The sequence below is a fragment of the Ipomoea nil genome, unplaced genomic scaffold (assembly GCF_001879475.1).
Source record: "Ipomoea nil cultivar Tokyo-kokei standard unplaced genomic scaffold, Asagao_1.1 scaffold2735, whole genome shotgun sequence".
NCBI classification, from domain to species: Eukaryota; Viridiplantae; Streptophyta; class Magnoliopsida; order Solanales; family Convolvulaceae; genus Ipomoea; species Ipomoea nil.
Window position 1 is genome coordinate 1282831 of NW_017619163.1, and position 11928 is coordinate 1294758.

Sequence of the window (11928 nt, forward strand, 5' to 3'; positions counted from 1 at the left end):
TCTAAATCACAACACTTAACTTCAAAAAAGTAACTAAACAAGGAAAAGATATGATTAATAACTTAGAATCCAATCCCAAAAGAGGTGTCACCGCCACAATCAAGCGGCCGAAGCCCTAGTGGTCAGTTTCCATAGCTGATTCCTTTATTATTTTAGGCAATTAGGGCACAATAGTGGTCAGTTTCCATAGCTGATTCACCCTCATGCGTCAGCCCTACTTTCCTTGTTGGTTTTGGCTCTATGTCAACCCTACTTTCCTTGTACGGATTCTGTATTCTTGTATAAGTATCCCCAGGGATCACAGTGTAAGGGTTGGAAATCGATCGCTTTATTCGGCTTCTTTTGGCATTCAAGTGGCCGAAGCCCTAGAGAAATAATATCGCATTATTCTCTTTCTTTCCATCATAAACTCTCGTTTATAGTATTTTACGGTAGTGTTGGCCCGCCGACCGGCAACCAAAAGCCGTAAAACCAACAACACCTTTAATAATTTCATATTTCGGCATGTCTTAAACGAAGAGGTAACCGACGTGATGAATTTTGACCTAAAACAATGATTGTGAATGAAAATTGATACTAAAACAACAGTGATGGATGAAAATTGGTAGGAATTAAACATATAAACCAAAATTGTCATTTTGCTAATACTCGTAGGACCAAAATTGGTATTTATTAGAGTGGGATAAGCTAGGTAATTAGAAATGAGATAGCCACCATTTCCCACATCGTTACGTTGATGAAGAATTGAGAAATAACTTGACAAATTAGCTAGGTGACACGGGAGATACAATTTATATAATTATTGAAAAAGCTGAATAGAGCATGCATTCTTATTAATGGCACCATGTATTCAAGTTTCAAGTTTCAAGTTAAATGACTAAAATATATATAAAGTATTACATACAAAACTTAAAATAGCATGCATAATAGCAATCATCCACAAAGTTCCACAATCTTCTACTCCAATAAGGATTAACATATAGTGAAATTACGACTCCTAAGAAGAAAATGATAAAAGCAACAATAAAAGCAACCCAAAAAATCAACATGTCAATTTCGTACCACTTTGCTTCACTTGTTAATTCTGAGGGTGGTGTTGGAGGGATTGGCTCAATTATATTGTTGCACTTATTAGCTAGCAGTTCACCACAAAGATATAGATTCCCTTCATAGCTGCTTTCGTCAAATGTCCCAAATTGTCCTTTCATATCAGGAACTCTGCCAGATAAGTTGTTGTATGCCACAGAGAAAAAAGCTAGAAAATTAAGATCAATCAATTCTGGAGGAATTTTGCCAGTTAGATTGTTGTAAGAAAGATCTAAACTCTCTAACTGTCTCAATCCTGATAATGAAGCGGGAATAGGACCTTTAATTTGGTTACGAGACAAATTCAATGTATGAATCAACCCAAGTTCTCCTAATTCATGTGGGATTTCACCAGTAAAGCTGTTACATGACAAATCCAATCCAGACATGCAGTTGAGGATGTCACCTTTGTAGGAGTTGGACCTTTTTTTCACAACAAAGTCTATTGTCACCTTTTCATAGTATTCAACTAATCTTGGGACTATCTCGTACTGTTTAACCAAGAAGTTCCCAAATAATGTGACAACTTTGCTACCAATGAATACAGAAACATCATCATGGTTAAAATCGGCATACCTGGTTTTTCCAAAGGTAATATTGCTGATGCATTGAGGTATTTCACCAAAGAAATTGTTATGTGAAAGGTCAAGCAAACTTATCTTCTGTAGACTACACAACTGGTTTGGGAAAGATCCATTCAACTGATTGCCACCTAATAGAAGAACCCTCAAACTCTCTGCACGAGTTACAGATGGAATATTGCCAGATAAATTGTTATCTCTAATATTCAATGTCAGTAACGGCCAATGCAAAAGAGTTTCAGGTATTGGTCCAGTGAATTTGTTGGAGTGGAGGAGTAAATGATTAATTTCATATTTACAAGGGAGCAATGCTCCTGAAAGGGAGTTATGAGAGACATCAAGATGGTTTAATGCAGGAATTTTGCATGGAAACCGACCCGTGAGAGAGTTATTTTGAATGAGGAGGGTGATAAGATGAGTCATGTTACTTATCCAATGTACTTCACCTGAAAAGTGATTGTTACTTGCATCCAACAACTCCAAGTAACTTGTACTGATTGCATTGGTGATTGTTCCTGAAAATTGGTTATCCTCCAAGTGCAAGACACTCAATGTGGTCATGTTAAAGTCGGTCGAGAATATTTGCCCATGAAATCTGTTACCAGATAAAATCAATACACGTAAACTATTGAGGCATCCTGAAACCATTTCCTTGGCGATCTCTCCATCGAAGAAGTTGTTGGACAAGTCGAGCTGAACTAATCCACTCATGTTGCAAAAGGAAGATGGAACAAATCCTACAAAGTGGTTCATGGACAAATTTAGGGTAGTCATATATGGAAGCTTCCTTCCTAGATTCTCTTCAAGTCTTCCCCTAAGTTGATTTTCAGATACATCCATCCACAAAATACTTGTATTAAGATGTTGCAAATGCAATTGCCCCTCAAGAGAGTTGTTACTTAGTTTCAAAACCTCGAGTTGTGAATTATTCTTAATTACACAATCAGGGAAGCCTCCTCTCAAATTGTTGTGGGAGAGATCAAGTAGTTTTAGCCGGCTTTGATATGCAAGAAAAGTTGGAACCTTGAGACTCTGCTTGTTAAGGTTACAACGTGACAATACCAAGACTTCCAACTGAAACTCGGGCACCCAATTTGAATCTTCAGTTTCCACCTCTAAGTTGTCATTGTTGAGTATTTCAACTAGTTTGACTTTTGAGTGATTGGCTAACAAGCTAAAAGAGAATTTACCCTTAAAGTGATTATCGCCAAGTCTGATGTATTCAAGGTATTTGAGATTAGGAAAAATAAAGGAAATCTCTCCCTTGAATTTGTTTGTAGAAAGGTCTACAAGTCTGAGGGAGGTCAAGTTAGTGAAGCATGGTGGAAGAACTCCTTCTAAGCCATAATTATGACTAAGATCCAACTCCTCCAGATTTTTTAGCTTACAAAATTCTGCAAATTGAAGTCAACTGCATAATAAATATACATACTTAATTGAAGCTTATAGCCTAAGATTATAGGGAAAATTGTAAAAAATACCCCTCTATAATATGCCAATTATCAATGTCACCCCTGAATTATGAGTGGTGTAAATGTTGCCCCTCAATTATCAAAATGGTGCATATATAGCCCCTCCCGTAACGGACCTGTGGTTACCCACCGGCCACCGCTGTCCATCGCTGGTACTTCGAATCGAGGGAGGGAAAAAACAACTAAATTACATATTTACTCCGACTTAACAGTGTCGTACACTAACGGGGAACCACATGTCCGTTACGAGAGGGACTATATGTGCATTGTTTTAATAATTGAGGGACAACATTTACGCCACTCATAATTCATGGGTAACATTGATAATTGACATATTATAGAGGGGCATTTTTTACAATTTTTCTAAGATTATATTTAAGGAGGGACACGTGCAATAGTTATATCCGCAACCAGGGTGGGAGTGTACATGTTGCTATATATGTACTCAACACAAAGCTATTTTCTCATACTGTTTTTTTAAACTTAAATTTATTTTTCTCTTTTTTTTTTTACAAATAAAATTAATGTATAAAAAATAGATATTATTTAAAAACTCTAATTGAGATCTTTTAAATGACATCCATATTTAAATATTTTTATTTTTTTAAAAGAATAAATCTATATGTACATAAAGTTATTCTTCCAAAAGGCTGAACCCCAACCCTAAATGTACATAAAGTTATTATTTTAGTGTAATGTGGTCAAAGTACTTTTGAGGTTCCAGTACTATAGCGTTTTATTCAATTTAATCCTTGTACCTTTATTTAATTCAATTTAGTTCATGTACTATAAAAAGTTGTGCAATTAAGGACAATAGTTAACATTGCTAATAATACGAGTTAATTCCCAAAATGGTCCTCCGACTATGACTTTTTCTCAAATTGGTTCCTTGACTTTTAATTGCACCCAAAGTGGTCCTCTGACTATTGAACTTTAAGCCGAAAAGGTCCTCTTTTAGTTTTGGTGTTAAGTGGGTGTTTAAACGATGGATAAAACTGGTAATTCAGTGTTTTACTATAGTCAGGTGACTATTTTGGTTGCAATTAAAAGTCAAATGACCAATTTGAACTATCTAGTTAATATTTTAAAAGAAAATTTCATTTTTATGAACTATCTAGTTAATATAATCTAAAAGTTTCAATTGTGTATTATCGTATTTAAATTAATATAAAATACTTAGAGCTGATCTAATTAAATTAAAAAAGTATTTATGAATATAATATTAATAGCGATGATATACAATTTATTCAAACCATTTCATATTTTATTATAAATATTCTTTTATCACGTTTTGAATTTTTTATTATTATTTATTTTTCGCCTCCACTGACTAACATTTTTTGTTCTGCCCCTATAAATCAATATTGTATTTTTGTAATATACAATGATTTTTTTTATTATCTTTCTTATCCGTTTGTATTTAACTGTTGTCTTTTTTCTTCTTTTTTTTTTTAATAAGCAATGATTTATTTATGTTGTCCATTTGATTGTAATTTTTCACAATAGTTTTGTCATTATATGTATGCCTATTTATGATCATAGAAAATCAAAATCCAAATACATAATGTCAAGCATTCCTAAATAATAAATAGTTAATCCAAAGTTAATGTTAGTCTGCACAACTATATATAAGTACTAGGCTAATAATCAAAATTATTATCCTAAGTTATTTAAAAAATATATTTTTTTTTCTAGCTAACAATTAAAGTAAAAAGATTGTTTATTTAGAAAATGAAAATAAGTACAAGATCAACCCCTTTTAATCAAAATGAGTACAAATCATGTTTGAACTATAAAGAGAAAATTCTTAAAATGGTCATCCGACTATGGCCTTTTCTCAAATTGGTCCTTTGACTTTTAATTACACCCAAAGTAGTCCTTTAACTATAGTGAAAATCCTAAATTATCAGTTTTACCCCTCATTTTAACACCCACTTTACACCAAAACTAACAGAAGACCATTTTGGCTTTAAATTCAATAGTCAGAGGACCACTTTGGGTGCAATTAAAAGCAAGGAACCAATTTGAGAAAATGTCATAGTCAGATGACCATTTAGGGAATTAACTCTAATAATACTATTAACTTAGCTTACGTGGTGCTGATGTCATCGCTGCCACATCATGATATTTATATTCCAACTCATATATTATTTTATAAATATTTTAAATTAATTATTTTTTACCACCAATATGGCAATATTTTACATTAATATGTCCAAAATAAATAATTACAAGCATGTTGACATCAAGTGTTCAAATCTCATTGGAAGTATGGTTGTAATTATTTATTTTGGACATATTAATTTAATATATTGGTGCATTCAAAAAAATTTAATATATTGGTGGTAAAAATAATTAATTTTAAATATTTATAAAGTAATATATGAGTTGGAATATAAATATCATGATATGACAGTAATGACGTCAACGTCACATAAACTAAGTTAACGAAAATATTAACACCATTAACTATTGTCGTGCTTAATTGTACCACTTTGTAAAGTACAATGACTAAATTGAACAAAATAAATGTATAAGGACTAAATTGAACAAAACACTATAGTTTAGGGATCTCATAGGTATTTTGACTGTGTAATGTTTATGTACATTAAGCTTTGTTTTTATGAACACATGCACAAAAGAAACATTATGAACCTGTTATAGAGTGAATGAAAATACATATGATATACATTTTGTTTAGTGTTTATGTACATTAATAAGGTTTATGTTTATGGACATATAGAAGAAATATTATGAACAGAGTACATGATAATTGTTATTAATGTTTTTTTTTGTACATTAAGATTTAATTTTATGAACATATCAAAGGAATATTATAAACCTACAATAGAGTGAATGAAAATACATATAATGTTCATTTAGGATAGTGTTTATGTATATTAAGGTTTAGGTTTATGAACATATAGAATAAGAAGAAATTTCACTTTTGGTCCCTTAATTATTGTACATGTATCAAATTTGGTCATTGATGATTATTAATATTTTCAAATTAGGTAGCTGGCTATGTAGTTTGTATCACATTTGGTCCTTGACTATTAATATTTTCAAATTAGGTGCATGACTATGTAATTTGTATCATATTTAGTTCTGCCGCTCCAATTCTTCGGCCAACTATTGTAGGAATTTCAACAAGAAAATAATATTTTTTAATTAAAAGGGTATTTTCAGCCAACAATTGCCGAAAAAAAAAATAATTTTCTTGTTGAAATTCCGGTAATAGTTGATCGGAAACTTCATCGGAAAGTTGGACGGCATGACCAAATGTAACACAAATTACATAGTCATGCACATAATTTGAAAATATTAATAGTCAAGGATCAGTGATACAAATTATATAGTCATGCACCTAATTTGAAAATATTAATAGTGAAGGACCAAATTTGATACATGTACAATAGTCAAGGAATCAAAAGTGATTTTTTTTTTCTATATAATAAATATTATGAACATAGTACATGAAAATAATGCTATTAAATATATGATATATTAATTAACACTTAATGTAAATAAAATGGTGTTGTTTTAGATCAGGGTTCACCATGCATGTGCTATTAAATATATGATATATTAATTGATACTTAATGTAAATAAAATGGTGTTGTTTTAGACCTGAGTTCACCATGCAGGTGCTATTAAATATATGATATATTAATTGACACTTAATGTAAATAAAATGGTGTTATTTTAGACCAGAGTTCACCATGTAGGTGAGCCATGGTCGACGGGGTGGGGGACCATATATATGATCGTTGGAGTTAGTTTTACCTTGATTGGGTAGAGTTCCAATGAGATGGTTTTCTGCCAATGACAAGGCAACCATAGTAGTCAAGTTTCCAATAGCTGGAGGAATGCTCCTCTCCACATAGTTTGCACTCAAGTCCAGGACCTTTAAATTCTTCAACATAGTAAGATCTAGCAAAAGGGAAAAAATGGAGACAGGAATCACCCTTGAGATCAGATGTTAGGCATCAATTTAGAGAGTGGAGTTCAACATCCTATATCGAGACATGATGTTAACTGTTACACAAGTATAAGGAAAGAAAATTACATATTCACTACTCCTAATTAATTAACTATAGCTTTTGACCTAATGGTAAGCGTTTGTTCTTTTTGATAAAATATTAAAGCAATGGCCCTATTTGGTAACATAGTTAGCCAATCGTTATACCGTGCACCAGGGCACACATAGCATTGTGCGCCCCGCGCCTTCCAAAACGACGTCGTTTTGTTAAGTTGTTAAAAAAAATCTCCTGTTTCGAATGCATATAAGCTCATAGCAGAATACACATAAACTCATAATAGAATACACATAATCTAACATAATACATAATACGCATAAACTCATAACACAATACACATAAACTTTTAACTGAATACACATAATGGGTTTGTTAACATAATACACATAAACTCTTATGAATACATATAAACTCATAACACAATATACATAAAATTTTAACTGAATACACATAATGAGATTTCGTCTGTTCGGATGAACGGAGTGACATCAGCATGACGTCAGCATGAAATGCGCGAGTTCTGTGCCTGTGCGCATCGTGGTGCATGATATAAATTGTCATAGTTAGCTTATCAACCAATATTGACTTATTCAGTTATTTGACCACTACTAGCTGTTTGACTTGGTTAGACAATCCATGTGAGTGTTTGATTAATTAGCTTTTTGTAACAACTTATTGTTCCAAAATACTAAAATTCAAAAAGCTGCTCAAATCAGTTTTTTCATTAGCTTTTTGAGAAAGTCATTTTGCTTTTTTTCATTAGCTTTTTGAGAAAGTCATTTTGCATGTAATCAGCAATCAGCAATCAGCTAACAGCTAATTTATCAAATATTTTTTTTTACAACCACTAATGCTATCAACTAGTCAAACCTATTAACACAATCCGCTAACAGCTATTTACCAAACTCCCCGTTATAAAATATTATGGTTGAAGATATGCATACCTTGTAGACCACCACGACGGCCATAAATCCAATTCCAACTAAGGTTCAACGATGTGAGTGTTGTGAGGGCACCAAGAGACCTGAAGATGTTGTCCCCAAAATAATTTTCTGCAAGGTTCAAATCCTCCACCCTCTTCAACTTGTCAAAACCTGTTGAAGATCACATGCACCAAAAAAAAAAAAAAAAAAAAAAAAAAAAAAATTACATGCATGCGTAGATCCAAAACACTATCCCTATTCCCTACTATGGAAATTAAAACAAACTCACTAGGATTAAATGAATATGAACACATGAGCTTATTACCTTGGTTGTGAAGGCAACAACTAAAGCAATTCCCAGATAAGTGCAGATTTAGCAGTTCCTCAAAAGGACTAAACAGGGACACATCGAGACTAAGTCCTGAGAAAGAATTACAATAATTTTGGCTTAGATGATCTAGAGAGAGCTCCGTAACACGACCTGTGATAGGATTGCAAGTTACTCGCTCCCAGGTGCAGCAATCATTATCTCCCTTTTCAAGCCATGATGGCAGAAAACGATGTGCGACAACAACGTTAACTATGCCTGTAGTGAAGAATGCTTTGATTTGAAGTAAAGCCATTCTTTCTTCTCTCAGACAACATTCATGACCACCCCATTGTAAAATAAACAACAAACCCCAAAAAACACACTGCACTAGTAGGGGCTTCATTGAAATGTAATATATTATATTGGCCGGGTATGTGATACAAGTTTACATCCCTGAGCTGAGGCTAGCTGCTTATATAAGATAGCAATGGATCGGAGAGAAGCAAAATTCTTGCAACCATATTTCTTACATTATGTAATATCATTTTCTTACCCAAATAATGGGACACCTTAATTTAATGTGAGGGTCAATAGTTAAGCGGCAACTGGCAACTCTAACCTAACAATGAATGAATTTTTAGGATATTAATAAAACTTTATGTTAATGATCCATCTTATAAGGTAGGTTAGTGGATCAAATTGACTAAAACCCATTTATATATGATATATGCTTAACGCGCTTTTTACATGTGCGAGTTAATTATTTTTTTTTATGGGCTCTAAGGAACACGTAACACGTGGACCATAATATCTTTTTTATCTTCACGTTTGAACCCATGACCTTTAGCATGATATTGGTTCTAATACTAAATTGAAGCATGTATTCCATCTTAACTAAAATGCTAAACTGATAGTTGGATTACACATTTGTGTTTATATATTATATGCTCAACAGATCATAGTCCATAGTATAATGATTATTCAGGTTGGCGGGCATACGTGGTAATTGGACAAATTATATTGTGGATCATGAATAAATGTTCATTTTTAATATAGTGAAGATACATTATTTGAGTACTGAACGTTGATTATTCGGTTGAATATACCAAATAATAAACAATTAGTATTCAAATAATGTACCTTCAAAAAATGAACATTTAATGTATTAAAAATGTATCTTTAGTATATTAAAAATGCACTTTATGTTAGTAATTTATTTTATAAGATGGAACATGGTTCAATATTTGAGTGTGGACCGAGTCTGCCAAAAGAGAGAAGCAAATTTCAAGGGGGAAATTTCTGTGAAATTCTTATCTATCTACTATACTAATAAGAGCCCAAGAGAGTTAGGCCTATAATGGGTAGAAAAAATGGCGGTCACAGATTTTAATCAAATGAATGGCTCAGATTGATTAAAAGATTGATCAGATTTGAATTTTACACTAAAATTTCCTAAAATACCCACACACCGTTACTAATTCCGTTAAAATTTTAAGAATTACCGTTAGTTCACCGTTAACTTACTCATTGATTTCAATAACAAAAAAAAGGTCTTAGGTTCAAACCTCATCCCAATCAAAGTTGGCATAATTAGTACTCTATTTTACTCTTATTAAATTATATAAATAATAATTTAGTAGTTACAACAAAAAATAATACATATGCATTTCTTTAATTTAGAATTATGTGTCTACAATGTCTTTATTCGAAAAAAAAAATTATTCATTATCAATAAATTAAATAAGATAAATAATTTTATTAGTTATATTGTCTTTATTTTTTTTCAATATAAAAATTCTTTATATTCAAATTTATTAATTGATTATATTCGCTACATTGTCCTTACAATGTCTTTATTAAGTGAAAAAAAATTATTAATTATCAATAAATTAATTAAAAGAAATATTTTCATTAGTTATATTGTCTTTATTTTTCTCAAATGTAAAAATTTTTACATTCAAATTCATCAATTGATTATATTCACTACATTATCTATTATCTTTTTTGTGCACTATTTTTCTAATTAAATATCAAAGTTATAACATAAAATAATGTTATGTATTTATTTATCAAGTATTTTATTAATACCATGAAAATATTAAAAAAAATATAATTAATAAAGCCAACCATATTAACTACTTGAGAGATTTTGTGACAAATAGAGTATTCAAATCACACAACAAATTGAAGTGAGAATTGCTGTTAGTTCACCGTTAACTTATTGATTTCAATAAAAAAAAGTCTTAGGTTCGAATCGCATCACAATTAAAGTTGGCATAATTAGTACTCTATTTTACTCTTATTAAATTATAGAAATAATAATTTAGTAGTTACAACAAAAAATAATACATATGCATTTCTTTAATTTAGAATTATGTGTCCACAATGTCTTTATTCGGAAAAAAAAAATTATTCATTATCAATAAATTAAATAAGATAAATAATTTTATTAGTTATATTGTCTTTATTTTTTTTCAATATAAAAATTCTTTATATTCAAATTTATTAATTGATTATATTCGCTACATTGTCCTTACAATGTCTTTATTCAGTGAAAAAAAATTATTAATTATTAATAAATTAATTAAAAGAAATATTTTCATTAGTTATATTGTCTTTATTTTTCTCAAATGTAAAAATTTTTACATTCAAATTCATCAATTGATTATATTCACTACATTATCTATTATCTTTTTTGTGCACTATTTTTCTAATTAAATATCAAAGTTATAACATAAAATAATGCTATGTACTTATTTACCAAGTATTTTATTAATACCATGAAAAAATTTAAAAAATATAATTAATAAAGCCAACCATATTAACTACTTGAGAGATTTTGTGACAAAGAGAGTATTCAAATCACACAACAAATTGAAGTGAGAACTACCTCGCAATGTCCTTGTTTGACAATCAGCAGTTAGCGGTTAGCGTTAGCGGATTATACTTGCGGATTTGACTAGCGAATTTATTTAATTATTAACATTGGGTAGAAAAAATGACCGCCAAATTATTAAATCAAATGATTGGTTCATATTGTTCAGGTTTTAATTTTTTTCTTTTAAGATTTTCTAATTTATCCTTAATTATATGATTATCCATTTAACTTTTCCGTTAATTCACCGTTAGTCTAATTCTAATATTAAAGTCTAATATAGAATTATAACTACACCATTAATCTAATTCTAATATTAAAGTCTTAATAGAACTTAACCACAAATCCTAATGTCGGAATCTCCTCAAACAATATTAGTATATATTTAATATTTTATGCCCTAATTTTTATTTGTTCTCCCTTATGTCCCTATTTAGTTTCAACCATACCTATACAATTATTTTATTGACAATTATAATCAATATTGACTATATTATCTTGCATTTGTAAACTTAGAATTACCTATTTAACCCGCACGGGCTTAGCTCAATGGTTTAGTGGGTAGTATTTGGGAGAAGAGACCAAGGTTTGAACCTCGGCGACGGCAATGCGGGAATTATGTGTCCAAAGTGGGCAGATTC

The 11928-nt window shown here is 30.9% G+C and overlaps 1 protein-coding gene across 1 annotated transcript; it reads right to left on the reverse strand.

Annotated features, from left to right (window-relative positions):
• Positions 1-829: 829 nt before the first annotated feature.
• LOC109156499 (probable LRR receptor-like serine/threonine-protein kinase At4g36180) lies at positions 830-8827 on the reverse strand. Its single transcript, XM_019304350.1, has 4 exons — positions 8428-8827; positions 8124-8273; positions 6926-7072; positions 830-3061 (listed from the first exon to the last, which is right to left on the reverse strand). Exons 1-4 carry the CDS (start codon positions 8813-8815, stop codon positions 897-899), a joined length of 2850 nt encoding a protein of 949 aa, XP_019159895.1. The 5' UTR covers positions 8816-8827; the 3' UTR covers positions 830-896.
• Positions 8828-11928: the final 3101 nt, after the last annotated feature.

What these genes read in the sequence shown, in the direction of transcription:
- LOC109156499 (XM_019304350.1), bottom strand. Translation starts at nt 8,815, where the DNA reads ATGAAGCCCCTACTAGTGCAGTGTGTTTTTTGGGGTTTGTTGTTTATT. An exon ending in TTGTTGCCTTCACAACCAAG is followed by an intron (nt 8,274 to 8,427) that starts GTAATAAGCTCA and finishes GATCTTCAACAG; the next exon opens with GTTTTGACAAGTTGAAGAGG. An exon ending in TGGAACTCTACCCAATCAAG is followed by an intron (nt 3,062 to 6,925) that starts GTAAAACTAACT and finishes TTCAATTTGCAG; the next exon opens with AATTTTGTAAGCTAAAAAAT.